The sequence below is a fragment of the Gossypium raimondii genome, chromosome 7, assembly GCF_025698545.1.
Source record: "Gossypium raimondii isolate GPD5lz chromosome 7, ASM2569854v1, whole genome shotgun sequence".
In the NCBI taxonomy this organism is placed as follows: Eukaryota; Viridiplantae; Streptophyta; class Magnoliopsida; order Malvales; family Malvaceae; genus Gossypium; species Gossypium raimondii.
Genome location: NC_068571.1, coordinates 22734817 through 22752791, shown reverse-complemented (window position 1 = coordinate 22752791; position 17975 = coordinate 22734817). Strand labels below are relative to the sequence as shown.

General features: G+C 32.1%; 2 protein-coding genes, 1 long non-coding RNA gene and 1 other non-coding gene across 5 annotated transcripts; 3 read left to right on the top strand and 1 right to left on the bottom strand.

The window, feature by feature from the left end:
- Nucleotides 1–1415: 1415 nt before the first annotated feature.
- On the bottom strand, nt 1416–2612 carry LOC128042511 (uncharacterized). The gene has a single exon (XM_052633878.1). It carries the CDS (start codon nt 2610–2612, stop codon nt 1416–1418), a length of 1197 nt encoding a protein of 398 aa, XP_052489838.1.
- A 5274-nt stretch (nt 2613–7886) lies between these two features.
- Nucleotides 7887–9702, top strand: LOC105784709 (uncharacterized). 2 transcript variants are annotated; one of them, XR_008197589.1, is made up of 3 exons: nt 8026–8166; nt 8424–9338; nt 9666–9702. It is a non-coding gene; the product is annotated as an uncharacterized LOC105784709 (long non-coding RNA). The 2 variants fall into 2 exon arrangements; XR_001130648.2 differs by lacking the exon at nt 9666–9702 and having other exon boundaries at nt 7887–8166; nt 8424–8710.
- Nucleotides 9703–12856: 3154 nt separating this feature from the next.
- On the top strand, nt 12857–14070 carry LOC105784696 (60S ribosomal protein L28-1). The gene is made up of 3 exons (XM_052633941.1): nt 12857–13184; nt 13663–13826; nt 14050–14070. The coding sequence occupies exons 1-3, from the start codon at nt 12875–12877 to the stop codon at nt 14053–14055; spliced, it is 480 nt and encodes a 159-aa protein (XP_052489901.1). The 5' UTR covers nt 12857–12874; the 3' UTR covers nt 14056–14070.
- Nucleotides 14071–14091: 21 nt separating this feature from the next.
- On the top strand, nt 14092–14181 carry LOC128042742 (small nucleolar RNA R24). The gene has a single exon (XR_008198254.1). It is a non-coding gene; the product is annotated as a small nucleolar RNA R24 (small nucleolar RNA).
- The last annotated feature ends 3794 nt before the right edge of the window (nt 14182–17975 follow it).

The following is a 17975-nucleotide window of genomic DNA, read 5'->3' as shown; positions in this document are numbered from 1 at the left end:
GATATGTGCCAAAGAATATACAAAGAATATATGAATTTATGAACAAAATATGATTATGAAATGAATAAAGAATGATGTAGCAAAAAAGAATAAAAGAATAATTACTCGAAAAAAGAATAAAAGAATACTGGCTCAAAAATGCATACGAAAAATTATATTTATTATAATATCCAAGATGTGCCTAATCCATAAATAAATTATATTTTAAGTCAAATCGACAAGGATGTTCTGCATATTTACTCTGAACAAGCTCTAAAAACTACAGGAATCTCTTCCGCAGTCCAATTGTCCAGATCACTTCCAGGCTCGTAAGGGCGAATCTCTAGCCAAGTCTCTCTTTCAGCTGTGTCTAGGGCATTGATGTGAACATCTCCCAATATTTCTTCAACACCTTCCACCTCAAGCACTCTTTGTTCCAGATGAATAAACCCTCCTGACACGAAGGTCTTGGATATATGAGGAAAAACCATAGGCTCCCAACTAACTTCATTTCCACTCAGGCGTGCCTTTCTTCTCTCCTGTCTTCTCTCTATTTCCCTTCTTCTTTGTTTTACATTTGGTCTATAACCCAGACCAAAGCGATCAAACTTTTCTTTCATCACTGGTGCTTCAACTCTTCCTTGCAAATCTCTTCCCAAACCTTTTCCGGGTACAGCTCCTCTTCCCACCATTAATTGAAGGCCCATTTTTGTAGTCTTGGATATCTTCAGTACTGGAATTCTATTCCCCTCAGCAATAAATGTTGTATTAATAAACTCTAAAGTCCGGAAAGAACGTTCCACCGCCTCTTCGTCCGTCTCCACATATGGTGCATTGCTGGTCACTGACGCAATAATACTTTCCTCGGCATTTATTGTCACTAACCGTCCTTCTGTCACTAATTTTAACTTTTGATGCAGCGTTGAAGGCACGGCCCCCACCGAATGTATCCAAGGTCTGCCTAATAAACAGTTATATGAAGGCTTAATATCCATTACAATGAAATCTACTTCATAAGTATTCTGGCCTATCAGCAACGGTATCTCAATCCTCCCCAAAACTTTCCTTTCCGTCCCATCGAACGCTCTTACCACGTTTTGACATGTTTTCATATGTGAACTATCCACAGGTAGCCTATTGAGAGTAGATAAGGGCAGTACATTCAATGCAGACCCATTATCAATTAAAACTCCCGACACCAGGCTTCCTTTACACCGAGCAGTAATGTACAGAGCTTTCGTGGACCCCATACCTCCAAATGGTATTTCGTCATCGTTGAAGAAGATAAAATTATCAGCGCTTATATTGTTCACCAACCGACCCAATTGGTTGACAGAAATATCACTTGCCACGTACGCTTCATTTAAAGCCTTCATCAGCGCATTTCGATGTAACTTTGAATTCATGAGCAAAGACAACACAGATATACGAGTTGGCTACTTATGCAGCTGCTCTACCACGCTATACTCACTGTGTTTCAGAAATTTCAAGAATTCAGTGGCTTCTTCCTCCTTTATTGGCTCATTAATCAATGGCCTTAATTTAGCCTTCTCCTCATTCTTTTGCTCAGCTGCAATAACTTTTCCCTCCACCGATTCTATTTCAGCATTTATCCGACCACAGTACTCCTCCGTATTCGTATAAGAACCTGTCTTTTGGTTTTCTTTCTCAACCCTAACTGAAGCTTCTTTCCCCGAAACCGTTACCTCGCATTCATAATTCCAGGGGACCTTCTTGTTATCCTTATACAAAAATTTCACCGATTTTTGAATAACAATCTTCGGTGTCATTTGTGCCCTGACTTCAGTAACCCTAGGGCACGAGATGATTATCTTCGGAATCCTCGTCTCTGACTCCGATGCGCATATATTTTCTTTTCTTTCTCCCTCTTCAAAAAACTCCATTTCTCCAACATCCATCATGCTCTGGACCAGAGTTCTGAACTTCTCACATCTTTGAATTTCATGTCCCACCTCCTGATGGAACTCACAATAATTTTGGGTCTTGCCACCCTCCACTAAATCTGAAACAATCAATCTTCTTCTTATCATTTCCTTCCAAACCCTCATCAAAGGGATCTTTACCTCAGCAATATTCTCCTTGACCTTCTTCCCTGTACCTTCACCTACCATGTTTACCCCTGCATCATTATGTTTGGGTAATGGATTTTCCGTACCTGATGAATCATCTATCTTGACAACGCCCATCTGAACCAACTTCTCAACAAGCTTTTTAAAAGCAGTACAATGCTCTATGGAGTGCCCCGTAACTCCTGCATGGTAATCGCATTGTGCATTTGCGTCATACCATTTAGGATATGGAGGCTGTAAGGGGGTCAAATAAAATGGGGCAACAACGTGCGCGTTAAATAAATTCTGATACAACTCTTTGTACGACATAGGAATGGGTGTAAACTGAGGCCTCTCATTACTTGGCCTTGTACCAGATTCCTGTTTTGATGAACCCTGTTGACCTGTCACTACCTTTCTGGGCTGATTCACCGTAATCGATTTGCTATGTGTATTCACGTTGTTTACCTCACCTTCTTTTTTCTTTGAATTTTGTCTTCTATTGTTATCTCCAACATCAATTTTCCCACTCTTTACAGCACTTTCAATCATCTCACCACTCATGACTATATCAGCAAAATTTTTCGTGACACTGCCTAGCATGTGTGTGATGAAAGGGGCCTTTAGCGTGTTTACAAAAAGCATCATCATTTCTCTTTCAAGAAGCGGTGGCTAGACCTGCACTGTCACCTCTCTCCACCTCTGAGCATATTGTCTAAAACCTTCATTCGATTTTTTCTCCATGTTCTGTAAAGTGATCCTATCAGGAATCATTTCTGCAACATGACCATACTGCTTCATAAAAGCCTGTGCTAAATCTCTCCAGGAGCTAATCTTAGCACGGCTTAATTGATTATACCATTTTGACGCAACCCCCGTGAGGCTATCCTGAAAACAGTGTATCAATAACTGGTCGTTATTGACATACCCAGTCATTCGCCTACAAAACATAGTAATGTGGGCTTCAGGGCAGGTGGTCCCATTATACTTCTCGAAATCCGGCATTTTAAACTTGTACGGAAGCACTAAATCCGGTACCAAACTTAAATCCTTAGCATCCATCCCATGACATCCTTCAGTAGTCTCCATCGCTTTAAATTTCTCCTCAATCCACCTCTATTTTTCTTCAAATTGCTTTGGTAATTCCTCTTTTGTTTTCTCCTTTTCAACTGCTTCATCAAAATCAGGAACAATAGGATTGGCAGTATTATTCTCCGGACTGGAGCCTGATCCGACTTGAAAATTCATTGACCTTGAAGCATCGGCTTGAAATTGCTGAGGCCTAATCGTAACAGAAGATTTACGCGGGTATACTTCCGCTTGGTGCTGCACATGTAGAGGAGTGAAGCCTGGAAGATACTGGAGTCCATCCTCACCTTCTTCCTCAATATTGGTCACAGGGCCTTTTCCCTTATCTTTTCCGCCAGTTAAGAGTTGAGTTAATTGAGTTATCATGCTTCCTTGGGATTCCTCCATTTTGTCCATCAACTTCTGCTGAATTTTTTCAAGCTGTTCTTTCATTTGCTGCTGAAGCTGATCTTGCATTTCTTTTTAGAACCCTTCGAGCTTTTCCAACCTTTGGTCCATATTCTTTAATTTTGCTCTTGTACCGTAACGGTGCTGAGTTGGTTGGTTGGTTTCCAGGTTAACTGAGGCATGATTTTAATAAATCAGAACCCTTTGATAATTTAATGCATGTAATGCAATGTATGAAAATGAATGCAGAGAAGGCGTTAATTCTAATTTCAATTACTTTCAGAAAAGCTTTATTAGAAAATAAATCTCTTTACATAGAATGGGCTACAAATATGGCTTTGCCCTAATACTTAAGACTTTGATCTTTTTAAGCAACGATGCTAATTCTTGTCCTCGATCTGACTCTAACTCGTACTTTACGCTCAATGTGTCGGCTTGCACTGCCAAAGTTTGCAAATGATCTGCCACTTCACGAATCTGCACCACAGCCTCTCCCATAACGCGATCCCTATTTCTAACTTGATCTTGGAAATAATGAAGTTGCTCATTCTGACGACCTTCCTTTGCCTCTAGATGCTTGATTCGACCCTCACAACTTTGTAATGCTGCTTCCAACTCTTTTATTTTACCCTTCATTTCTTCGATCTTACTCAGGCTTGCTTTCAGCTCTATTACAGAATTTCGACTTCTATGTTGACGGAGAGACCCTTCTAACTCAACTACTCTGTCCTTTAGTTCTCCCTTTTCTTTTTGGCTCTCTAACAAGCTCTTCTCTAAGGCTTCATTTCATGCTTGCATTTCTTGAAATTTTCTTTCCCACCTGCCTGACCTATTTTTTTCTTCTCGAATCTCTTCACGCCACTGCTCTGAAGTTTTTCCGAGCCCTGCAGTTCTCATCGACAAACGCAGCTTCTTATAGTCGGTCTTTAAGCTATCTAGCTCTTCCTCAGCCTTATTCTTCCCCTTTCTTAGTTTATCAGCCTCGAGTTTCTGAACATCTACATCCAGTCTCAAATTCACCTTTTCTTCCTCCATCTGCTCAATTTTCTTCTCTAATTCTGCATTCTTCCTTTCAAAGTCCTGTTTTATGATCTCCAGTTCAGTGGGGACAACACGCAAATGCTCTTCTATCGACTGACTATTTTCCAGACTTGGCCCAGGAATGTTATCGTTGATCCTCTTAACCCACCATTCGTTGTACTCGAGAGTTCATCGGACCAGCAGCTAATCCCTTCATTCGACGAGTCTTATTCCATGCACTGACCATCTCACGAACTCTCCTCTTGTAACCATCGCCTCTATACGAGAACTCACACTCGGCCAATCCCTGAGTTGCAGGCACGAACTGTCTTGACCTGTATTGCCTAAGTACTAGCAATGGTGCATAACCAACGGCTCCCCAAATCCCAACCAAAGGAACCCAGTCAAAATCCCCACATCGATATAGGATCTCACCTGGAAGCAACCATGGGGCTCTCCACTCGATATCGCCCTCCTGTAAATTTTGAAAAATAGCCATCCATTTCTCTTCCGAGATGTCATCCCTCCTCGGTGTAGCCACTATCTCTTCAATGGTGAATAATTGTCAGAGAAGACCCGATATGAAACCTTATCGATCTTCCAAAAATGACTATGGAACCATGCAAGTAAAAGCTGCGCACATCCAATGAACCTACCCTCTCCCGCTCTCCGGCATGCATTCAGTGACCTGAAGGTTTCTGCCAAAATTGTCGGGACTGGTGTAACTCTCTTTTCAAGCCGATCAAATAAGTCAGTAACTGTTTCGTCAACATGCCCCAAAATCTTAGGGAACATAACCAAACCATATATACTTAAGGCAAAGACATCTACCTTCTTCCTTGCATCTGGGTGCGCTACAATGAGATCCTTCAAAATTTTCCAGGGAATACACTTGCTATCTCCCTTTTGCCTGATCCGAGCTGTGACCCACTGCTCACTCATCCCTGTTATATTCATCAACCTCTTCAAAAAGGTCGGTGCATTTACAGCCTTCGAATAAACTTTATCCACTTGAATCTTCGAACACCGAAGTAAAGCTGTGTATTCTTCTATTGTAGGCACCAAATCAACCCTCCCAAACATGAAACAACTATAAGCGGGGTTCCAAAATTGTGCGAGAGCCCGAAAGAGACGCTTATCCACCTTCATATCAAGCAAATAAGGCAAATCCCCATAATTTGAATAAAATAATTGTCTAACCTCATCATTACACTGCTCCCAAATTTCTTTCAACTCCTGCAAGTTATTCTGGGTTACGCTGACACGGGTGAAGTCCCACAATTCAGATATGTACCCCTCGGCCAAGCTATCACCTTTCTCGCGCTGTGTGATTTCAGCCCAAGTTCGAACAGCCGCATTATCTTCCACGCTATCAAGAAACCTATTTTCTATGATAAGCCTTCTATCTAGCAATCGAATACGAACCAACGCCTTTCTATAATGAGATGCCATGTAATTGAAATGTCATGCAATCAAAGTAAAACACAAAAAAAGTCAGCATCAATTAAATACAATATAACCAAGAAATAGTAAAACTCCTAATTAGGTATCTACTAAGGTTAAGAGTAAGTCTACCTAGGGTGAGTTCCTAAAGGGTCACTATATGAGGTTTGACTTCTAGAGCAAAGGTACCCGAACCAGCAGATTCCTCGATCCTCACCCATTATAGGCTCATATAGACCGAGTTCAGTTCAGGGGGACACATTTCCCTATGGCTACACGGAGATGAAAATCTCACGAAGACATAGGTACAGATGTATCCCGAAAGCGATCCACTACCCTGCACGGAGGTGAAAACCTCACGAAGGACTAGCTTCTCACTCCCACTTAGAGGGGTAAAATCGACCATGAAATGCAAAATGCAAATAAGCTAACAGCCTTAAACTAATCAAGCAAACATATAATGAAAACCAATGAATGCAAAAAGGAAATCATGGTTTAAAATATCTTTAATTTTCGACAAAAAGACACCAAATAATCAATTTTATGGCTCGACTCTCGATCATAGATCCCCAGTGGAGTCGCCAAGCTGTCGAAACCATTTTTTTGAAAAACAAAAATAAGTTGTCAACTTTAAAAAACAAAAACTGGAGTCGCCACCGATCCTTTATTGAGGTGTGATCGGCTCACCTTAAAAATGATTCTGGTCTACGAAATTTGAAAAAATGGGTTCGGGAGTCAGTTACACACGAGAAAGGGTTAGCACCCTCGTAACGCCCAAAAATCGGTACCAAATTGATTATTGGATGTCTTAATGTCAAGGGTTAAAAAGATTTTTAAAATTTTAATCAAATGTTGAAATCTGAAAGGGATAATCAATTATTCAAGTCATGTGAAGAAATTGAGACTCAATACGTTAGGGTACAATTTCTTAAAATCTCGAATTTTGAATATCACTTTTGCTTTATAAGTAAATCTTCATTTCGAGGAAGCAATTATGTCATGCCCAATACGTTAGGACATAACAAATTAAGTTCCCAAAAATGATTTTTACTTATATATTTTAAATAACGAATATTCTCGGTTATTTGGAATTAACAAAGAAAATCGGAACCCAATACGTTAGGGCTCAATTTTCATCGAAAATCCCTAACTTTGAATATCGTTTTTATTTTGAAAACCCTTGAATCATAAAAAAAAATCGATTTTAATATTTGACAAATCAAAATGTATTTTAAAAATATGTTAAAAGGTTAATGCAATATGAAACAAATATTTTAATTTAAATTATGTGTATACAAAAGTTATGAAAATAAAATATAAAATTTGTACATGTATTTATAAAAGTAAAAGTATATATAAAAAAATGTTAATAAATTTTGAAAGCATGTACATGTACACATATATAAAACGAATGTGAAAAATGTATTTATAATAGTTTTGAATAACATGTATATATTATAAAAAACATATATAAATGTATGAAAATAAAATAATAGTAAAATATAAAAGATATATACGCATTTAAATCCATTTAATATATATATATATATAATGTATAAGCATATAAAAAATTGTAACATACGAAAACATTTAAATGCTATAAAATATAATGTATATTATATGCATATGTAAAAACAAAAACTACGAAAGCCAAATAATAATAAAATATATAATATGTATATGTATCTAAAAACATTTGAAATAAATACATATATATTAACATACATATACGTATATATATAGATATAATAATAATAATATAATATAATAATGACAAAAGGGCCAATTTAAAACTTAAAACAGTGATTTGGGGTAAGTTTGAAAATAATAAAATGCGAATGGACCAATTAGAACACGCAATTAACAGTAGGGGATCAAAAGGGAAATTAATCCACTCCCCAAAACGCTGCAAAACAACACGGGTTAGATTGAAACAGGAATAAAATGTGCGGTAAAATCTGAAAGATAAAGAAAATAATTGAAGCACTCCATAAAAACATGAGGACTAATTGCACAAATTGTCCTTTTTGAACCCTATATAACCCCATTTCAGAACCCTAAAAAATCACTTTTCAGCCACTCCCCAAAATTGCGCCGCAACTCTTCTCTCCCTCTGCTGTTCCAACTCCTCTACTCCGATGGCGTCGAAGCAAAGGAGTCCTCCAACAACACCGCACCGGTAATGTCTTTTATTCCCTTTCTTTATTATCTTTGTGCTTTGAAAAAAAAAACAAAGGAGAAGCAGAAATTAAAAAAAACAGTAAAAAATGAAAAAGAAAAGATCCGAATCTATCACCTTCAAAACGTTCTCTTTTTCTCTTTGATATCTTTTTTCAGTGTTTTAGTACAAATTTGCTAACCTTCTATCCTCTATTTCTTTTTTTTTTCTCTTAATTTTTGTAACCCCTTTACAAAATTTTGAATGGCTTTTTATAGCCAAATTCGTTTACAAATCGCTATCCTCCCCCTTTTGCTTGCTGTTGTTCGTGATTTGCAGGTGCGCGCGAAGGGCTGAACGTGAGCGACGTGGAGGTTGCCGAACGTGGGGGCAACGTGCGGCACCCAAACTGCTGTTAGTCACTGCTTAGGGTTAGGCTAGGATTTGGGCTTTAAACTTAATTGGGCTGGGTCAAAAATTGGATATTACAATATGCATGCATGTTTTAAAGCTGATGAACATATATATTTTATACAAAGAAATATGTATATATACTATATAAAAATGCGTATATAAGTTTAGAAATAATTATAAAAAATGATAGTAAATAATATGATAATAATAAATAATGGTACAATGATAATAGCATAAAAAATAATAATAAAATAACTGATAAATGAACTAAATTGAATTAAAACAGAAAAAAGCGGGGCAAATTTGAAATAAAATTAAAAAAAACTAATTTGAATACGCGCCTAACAATGGAGGACTAAAAGCAAAATTAATCCCGTCCATAAAATGTTGCGCAGTGACGGACTGAATTGAGACAGAAACAAAATGTGAGGCTAAAATTAAAAGAGATAAAAATGAATTTAATTGAAGTAGGAGGGACCCATAGCGCAAATTCCCCATTCGGGCCAGAACGCGCGGATCCTCCCCTCCGGGTCGGGTCGACGCGCGGATCTGGCCCTTTCAAAACGGTGTCGTTTCCGTCAGTTATTTAAATGAAAATTCTCTTAAAAAAATAAAAAGAAAAAAACAACCCTCATAAAAAACAAAAAAAAAAGGAGAGCAAATGCTCTGCTAGGGTTTTTGAACCCATTTGTGCGTCGCCGCCACTAGGCCGCCCCTTGGCCTCCGACGACACCCCAACCTCCGATTGTGACGGAGGGGGGACACTGCGACGGCACCAGGTAAAATTCTTTCTCCTTTTTTCCTTTTTATTAAGCGAAAAATAAAACAAATAAAATGAAAATAGAATAAAAATTAAAAAAATCGAAACTAGGAATCAAGAACTCCAAAAAAAAAACCACCTTTTGTATTCAGAAATCAATAAGTAAATCTCTATTTTCTCTCTGTTTTTCGTATCCTCTAAACTGAAACCCCCCCTTTACAGTACTTGAAATCAGCCTTTTATAGCCGAAATAGAAAAGAGAAAAAGAAAAAGAAAAATCTAAATAAATCTGTTCTGTTGTTTATTAGCCCGATTTTTGCTCTTCTGTTTGTGTGTGTTGCTGCAGGTACAAGGCGAGGCGCGCGTGGAGCGAGATTCAGCGTCAAGGTGAGGGTGAGTCAGTCTTGTCAAGCAAATAGGCTCCTAGGGTTTCTGTTATTTTGTTTTTGTGTGGGCTAGGTTTAGTAGGTTGGGTCTAGTATTTGGGCTTATTTATTTGCTTGGGCCCGGGCATTATTGGGCTTGTACATTTTATTATATGTATTATAAGTAGGGTAAACAACATAGTTGGTCACTAAACTTTCATAGGTTTTATTTTAAGCAACGAAAATAAAAACAATTTATAAATTAGTATTTGGGCTTATTTATTTGCTTGGGCCCGGGCATTATTGGGCTTGTACATTTTATTATATGTATTATAAGTAGGGTAAACAACATAGTTGGTCACTAAACTTTCATAGGTTTTATTTTAAGCAACGAAAATAAAAACAATTTATAAATTGGACATTACCATTAACAACTATTTTCTTTTTAATCACTCAACTTCAATAAGTTTTCATTTTGGTCACCTGACATAATTCAGGGTCGTTGTACACTCATTTTAGCCACTCAACCTTATTAAGTCTTTCTTTTGATTACTTATTTTATCTTTTTAAAATGATTTTAAAAAATCATAATTTTAGTTTTTCCTAAAAAAGGAAAACCTAAAGTTTTATAGGAATTTCCTGTGTTTTTATAAGAAAAACTTGGGTGTTTATAGGTAAAAGCAAATTTATCTTTTAATTTCCTTTATTATTATTTTTCTTTTTAGAATTAGTTTTAGTTTTTCTAGTAAAAGGAAAAACATAGGATTTTATAGAGAACTATTTGGCTTTTTTATGGGAAAACTAATTTTTTAATTTTCTTTATTTTACCCTTTTAGAATTAATTTTATTTTTCCCCAATAAAAGAGAAAACCCTGGTATTTTATAGAAAATTATTCGGGAAAAATAAGAAATTTTTTATCTTTTAATTTATTTTATTGTTTTTTCTAGAATTAATTTTAGTTTTTCAGTAAAAAGAAAAAAAGTTTTTTGAAGAACTTGGGTTTAATAGAGAATTGAATTGTAGGAAAATCTTGAATTTCATCTCCGCAGTTGAATAGCTCAATTTCTTATAAAACTCAATTTTTTTGGAAAAAAATAAAATTAGTTTTTAAAAGATAAAATGAGTGATTAAAATGAAAATTTATTAAAGTTGAGTGACTAAAATGAATGTATAATGACATTAAATTACCAGGGGTGACCAGAATGAAAATTTATTAAAGTTAGGTGACTAAAATGGAAATGGTTGTTAACAATAGTGCCCAATTTACAAATCTTTTATTTGTGGTGCCTAAAATGAAAACTTATGAAAGTTGGGCAATGTTATATTTTGGAATAAGATTACGGTGTTTGAATTTTAACATTTTAACCATCTCGTAATATAGAGTGTAATCTTATTACGACTTATTCCTTTGGTAATCTTATATTATGGGCATAATCTCAAATTTTGAATCAATTTACCCTTTGTTTTTATTATTCTAATCAATTTAGACTTTTTTTCTTAAGACTAATAAAAATATTTATTTTAATAGTGAACTAGTAGATATTATACATTACAATTATAATCATTATATTTATTTAACAACTTATTTATTAATATATTAATTATGGCTATAACTATAATTATGGTTGTGTTCCAATAATTTTTCATGAATTATTATAATTATAATTTATAAATTTATTTTAACATAATATATTTACTTATTAAAATATAAATTGTAATGAAACGTAAGAATTCTAATTATTGGTCATAATTTTATGAAAATTGAAACTAAAAAATATTAAATGAACTAAACTTGTTAAAAAAACAAATTCTCTAATAAGGACAATTGAGTAAAATGTACTTTTCAGTAATCTTACATTCTATCAACTAAACACTTAAATATTATATTTTAACCAAATGAACCAAATAAAATAATCTCACATTTTACCTGTAATTTTACATTTTATAATACTATTATGGAATATAATTTAATATTCGACGAACCAAATATTCACAAAACCGTTAGCACTAAACCCCCAAAGTAAAATCAGTAATAAGAATACTCAAATTATTTTAAAATTATTAATAAGCTTTTATCTTTTCATGTGAAATGGGTTAAACACTAATTTTAAAAGGTTGAATTTGTATCCCTTCAACTTATCCATTTTCATTAAGTCGGTTTTGAACTTATATTTCATCACATATTTTAGTTTCTTTACGTTAGGATCGTTAGTTTGTTATCAAACAATGACAAGTAACAAGTTCTCAATAAGACGTGGTAAAAATATTAAAAATATTTAAAATTATATGAAAATTTTAAAAATATAAATTCTTTTCAAGTTCATTTTAGACATGCTTTTGTAATAATTTTATATATTTCAAATTTTTATAACATATTGGGTTTTATATTATTATTGTTGTTGTTATTATTATTATTTTGAAGTTAAAAATATATAAAAGCTAAAAATTTTAAAATACATAAATTTATAAAATATTATAAATATTATTTCACATTGGAATGAACTTAGACAATTTTTGTCTAGATTCAAATAAACCTAAACAACAATTTATCTAGATTCATTCCAAACATATATTTTAGTAGTTTTATATAATATTAGTCATAACATATTATATTTATTATTTTTAAAATTAAAATTTAATAAAATCTAAAAAAATCTAAAACTACCAGAAAATTGGAATGTATCTAAGCAAATAGTTGTTTAGATGCCTTTAAAACGATTTGTTCTTGTCAAATCTAATATGAGCTAGTATATATATATATTTATAAATTTATATATTAACTATTTTAAATTTTATATATTTTAATTTCAAAATAATAATATAAAACATGAAATGTTATAAAAATTAAAAATATATAAAATTATTAAAAAATGAATTTGGATTAATGGTTATAAAAAAGGGTGTGAGAAAAATTTTATATAACTTTTAGAATTTATATACTTTTTAAAATATTGTTTAGATTTCTTATTTCTTATTTGTTATTGTCATGTGTCATATTAATAGGTTGTCACGTATTATTGTCTAATTAGTTATTAATATCTTGTCATCATAAACTAAGGTAACGTTTCGTTGGGTGTAATGGCTATGCCATTACAGCCTTATTTCGTGGGCCCCACCTATTCTGTGGTTTGGTTGGGTGTAATGCCCTATTACGGGCTTATTACATTACGCTTCTATTCCCAAAATTCTATGATTTCTATTCTCTTCCAAAAGCTCAGTTTAGCTTTCCGTTTAACCCTCCTGATTTCTAAGCCCTGTTTTACCCTCCCAACCCGAAAAGCCACCTCCAAGTTATATGCTCTATCTTTTTTTTTTGTATTTTCTTTGATTTTTCTCTTCATCTTTGATTTTTTTGTATCGGCACCCGGACAGTTGATTTGGGAGGTAGTGAAGAAGAACAATTGCTTTTTGGTGAGGCAGTTTGGAAGAGGAACTACTAGCCTTCAGTTCAGCAAAGAGCCCAACAATCTCTACAACCTCCACTCCTACAAACACTCTGGTATTCTTTTGATCCAAAAGTTTCATTTTTTTTTACTATTATTTTTCATTTGAGAATATTTGATCTGAAGTTTTATTTTCTGTTTCATTTTTTTCGCTTTAGAAGTGAGGCGAAATGGTATTTTCTGCATTTGCAGAGTGCTTTTTTATATATGAATTGTAGTTATCGAGGAAACGCGAAGGAAATATTGGGTATTTCTTAGAATTGGATCGGTTTCTTGAAAAATTGAATGGATTTTACCTTAATCTGAGTAAATTCTAGGATTTTCTGGGGAATCCTAATTGATTTAGAACTCTAATAAAATGTAGAATAAAATTATTATTTTTATCTTCTGAATGGTCAGAATCGGAGAAGATATAATTTATGACTAACAAGCTATGATGTTTGTCTAATATATTGTATTTAATCCCTTCCCTTTCTCATGTTCTGCACATTTTTGTACGTTTTGTTTTTTAATTGAGTTACTCTGTAATTTTAGGGTTGGCAAACAAGAAAACAGTCACCATTCAAAGTGGGGGCAAAGACCAGTCTGTGCTGCTAGCAACCACCAAGCCTAAGAAGCAGAACAAGCCTTCGGCCTTGCTTCACAAGTCACTCATGAAAAAGGAGTTCGCCAGGATGGCCAAGGCGGTCAAAAACCAGGTAAATAGTTAGTGTTTTTTGAAACTCATTTCTCTACTCTTTTATTGGGTTTGCTATTGGTAATTTGCTAATGATTAGGTTGTCTTGTGTGTGGAAAAAAATTGTTTGTCTAAGATCATGTTGGAAGCCTTTTTTATGTTGGCTTTTTATATTTAATGTGTAGTCTATGAACTAGTAAAAATTGTTGGATTTCTTGGTTAAATAATGATTTGTCTGTCTAAAGGTGTAGTTACTTGCCATTCAAGCATAAATTTTCCTGGAAGATCTTGCAGTGATGAAGCAATAACATGTAAAAAGGATCTATTTGTTGGGTTCTTCTATGAAATTTACTTGTTACGCTTGGCTTCTGAGCTTTGAATGTTATAAAATGTCATTTCAATGCTTATGTTGCTAGCTTTGGGCAATAATGTGTATATTTATGCTGAATTTTAGTGTGTGAACTTGTCAAGTGTGCACTATTTTTGTGCTGTTATTACTATAGATTTTCAATGATATTTTGAGATTTTGTTAATGTATCTTTCTATGATATATAGATATTCAGATAATCTAGTTTTAGGTACTTTTCTAGTCTGCTTTTATAATTAAGTTTCTTCTCCAACATTTGGTGATGACAACTACTACAGCCGATTTAACAAAATAGCCCTTGCAAGGTTGAGTCTTGCATGTGAGTCTAAAGGTAGCCAAGTCTAGTGTCAAGAAGAGGAACAGGCAAGCATTGAAGGTTCGTGGCATGAAGTGAGCTAGACCTTTCAGGTTGTATGAGCTCTGCTATTTTCATTGCCCCAGACATGTTTTACCCCTTTTTTGAATTTGTCTTATTTTTCATGGTTTGAACTGAGTTGTTGTATTTTATATCTAGATAGGTTTTGAAACAACAAAGATTTGGAGCTATTTACCCTTTATTTTCCCCTGATATTGAGACATTTGCTTCTGCCATCGCAATTTTATAGCCAACTATTATCACCTTTCCAAGATAATCCTGCAGCAGTGGAACTTTGTAAGTGTCTGTTGATTGTGAAGTATACAACAAAAGGATGAGCCATAATAACTGGGATAAAATATATAATTTCAGATGTCGATTTTATTGTTTAGACTTTTCTTCCTTGGAATTTGTCAGATTATTTTAAGGTGGAGATTGAAAATGGTTGACCCCAAAACCAAAAAGTAGAATGCTAATGTCAAGATCAAGTGAAACAAAGAACGAAAATAAAGAACCAGGGCAAGGAAGTTCTCGAAACCAAAACAATCATGAATTGATTGATTAATCGAAACTTGAACATTCATCATTGATCTTTCTAGTATTATATATTATAGTATTATATATTTTATAGTATTAAATATTATGATTTTAGTAAATTCATATAAGAATATTTAATATTAAGAATTTTATTAAATTATATTTTTATTAAATTATATTTAAAAATAATTAATTTAAATTATATTTTATAGTATTATATATTATGATTTTAGTAAATTCTAAGAATATTTAACATTAAGAATTTTATTAAATTACATATTTTTACTAAATTATATTTTTAATAATAATTATTTTAAATTATATTTTATAGTATTATATATTATGATTTTAGTAAATTCATTTAAGAATATTTAATATTAAGAATTTTATTAAATTATATATTTTTATTAAATTATATTTAATAATAATTATTTTAAATTATATTATATAGTATTATATATTATGATTTTATTAAATTCATATAAGAATATTTAATATTAAGAAATTTATTAAATTATATATTTTTATTAAATTATATTTAATAATAATTATGTTAAATTATATTTTATAGTATTATATATTATGATTTTAAAAATTCATATAAGAATATTTAATATTAAGAATTTTATTAAATTATATATTTTTATTAAATTATATTTAATAATAATTATGTTAAAATATATTTTAAATTATTTATTATTTATATTAATAATCTTATTAAAATTTAAAAACAATAACAATAATCATCTACCTAAAAAAAAATTCTACTAAGGGGTATTCTAGTCATTTTAATTTTTTTCCTTATGATATTACAACACCATTCCATTCAACCAAACACAAGAATACTATTACGCCTCTATTCCATTACATTCAACCAAACAATTGAATTACTATTACGCCTCTATTCCATTATAACTCTATTCTATTACACCTCTATTCCATTACAGCGAACCAAACGTGCCCTTAGTGCATAAGTAGTAAAGTGAGTGATAAAATACAAATCTAAATACTAATTAAATAAAAAATAAATGTCAACTAGATAGAAATAGATAAATTCAAGGGAATATATATTAGCCCAAAGTAAACCCTAAACGATAATGATTGAAGTGATTGAGAAGTGGCTCCGCATTGATTAAAATCAAGCCCCTACACTTTAAAATGAGCCCTTTATTATTAGGTTGAAAATATCCATGAAACTAAAAATTGATTTAAATTCTGAGCTTATGAAAAAAAATTTGAGAACTACATTATAAATAAACGATAAAATTTAAAAATTATTCCAACCTCACTGCATTCATCCTTTCATATATGTGTTCTTTCTTCCAATACGTACATATATATATATATATATTCTAAAATAGTTAGTTATAAAAATTTTCTCGCTTTACTACAAACAAGTTATATGAGTAGTTAAAATTATTAATTCTAATTAATTTATAGCTAATCAATAACTAAAATATATAGAAAAATAATACCCTAACCAAATGATACTAAAAATCAAAGCTGCAACAATGCTAACTACTTTCTTGGATTGTTTTCTTGACAATGTTATTAAGAGTTCGTTTTTCATTGCGATGGTTAAAAGTGTTTTTTTACAATAAAAACAATGAAGAACACTTTGCTTTTGTAGTTAAAAGTGCGGTCGAAAAGTACATTTCCACTCAAACCTAAAAATTGGGATTTAAGTGCTTAGACCTCTTTTGTTTGGAAGTGAAAATAATTAAAATATCCTTATTTATTTAACTATTTAAAAGGTGTATAAAAAATAGATTAATTTATATTTTATTTATCATTATATTAAATTATTTAAATATTTTATGTATCGTTATGTTAAATTATTTTAATATCATTTATCATTATATTAAATTATTTAAATCTTATTTATTATTATATTTAAAATTTTAAAAACATTTTATATATCATCAATTTTACAAATAATTTATATTAATTACTTAAAAGGTATTTTAATTTTATATTTCATTTATCATTATATTAGATTATTTAAATATCATATAACTAATTTTTTACTTCTTAATATTATACCTAAAAAATATTTTAATTTTCAATTGCAATTTTTACAACAATAAAAACACTAAAACTAACAAACACACTTTTACCCAACACTTTTCTATCCTACTTTTCCAAAATATATTTTTCAACTGCAATAGCAGTGAAAAACTAGCATTAACTCTTTAAGTGCCATTGATTTGAAATTTGTCATTTGTTAATTTGGGTTTCTCTTAAAATCTCAAAAAAAAAAAAAAAGAAAAAGAAAAAGAAAGAAAAGAATAGTACTTAAAATTATTAATTTCATCTAATTTTTCCACCAAAACTCCATACCAGCCAATAAGAGTATGGCATGTGGTATACTCTTACAGGGCATCATACATCTTTTAAATAAAAAGAAACGGAATTGATAATTTAAGTATATTTTAATAAATACCTAACTAAAAACAATATAATTTAGGAGTCAATTTTATATTTAAACTTATTTGCATCATATTGGTAATAGGGATTAAATGTATCACTTTTAAGGTATAAGTACTAACTTGAATTAATCTCCATAATTCAAGGACCTTTTAAGTAAACCGAACAATAACAAATTTATTTAAGAAAAGAGAAGAAAAAGTTGAGACATTGAAAGAAGGATATACGGTATACCCAAATTATATCCGGTTTTAAGGGTGTAAACGTGGGAGCATATCCAATGGTTCTAAGGGTTTATTCGATATAATTTGATTTGATTTCATAAGTGTTATGTATTTTATTTTAATTACTATTTATTAAATTTTTGGTTGGGATGAGGTGACACGTAGATGAATGAATGATTATGGGGAGAAGTGGGGCCCCGAGGGAGACTTTTTGGTAAGGTTGCCTTTGCCCCTTCATGAATTGAAAGGGAAGGCCAAAGG

Excerpts from the sequence above, each read along its gene's own strand:
- LOC128042511 (XM_052633878.1), bottom strand. The coding sequence starts at position 2,612 with ATGAGTGGTGAGATGATTGAAAGTGCTGTAAAGAGTGGGAAAATTGAT.
- LOC105784696 (XM_052633941.1), top strand. The coding sequence starts at position 12,875 with ATGATTTCTATTCTCTTCCAAAAGCTCAGTTTAGCTTTCCGTTTAACC. Across the intron at positions 13,185-13,662 it reads CCACTCCTACAAACACTCTG|GGTTGGCAAACAAGAAAACA; the intron begins GTATTCTTTTGA and ends CTGTAATTTTAG.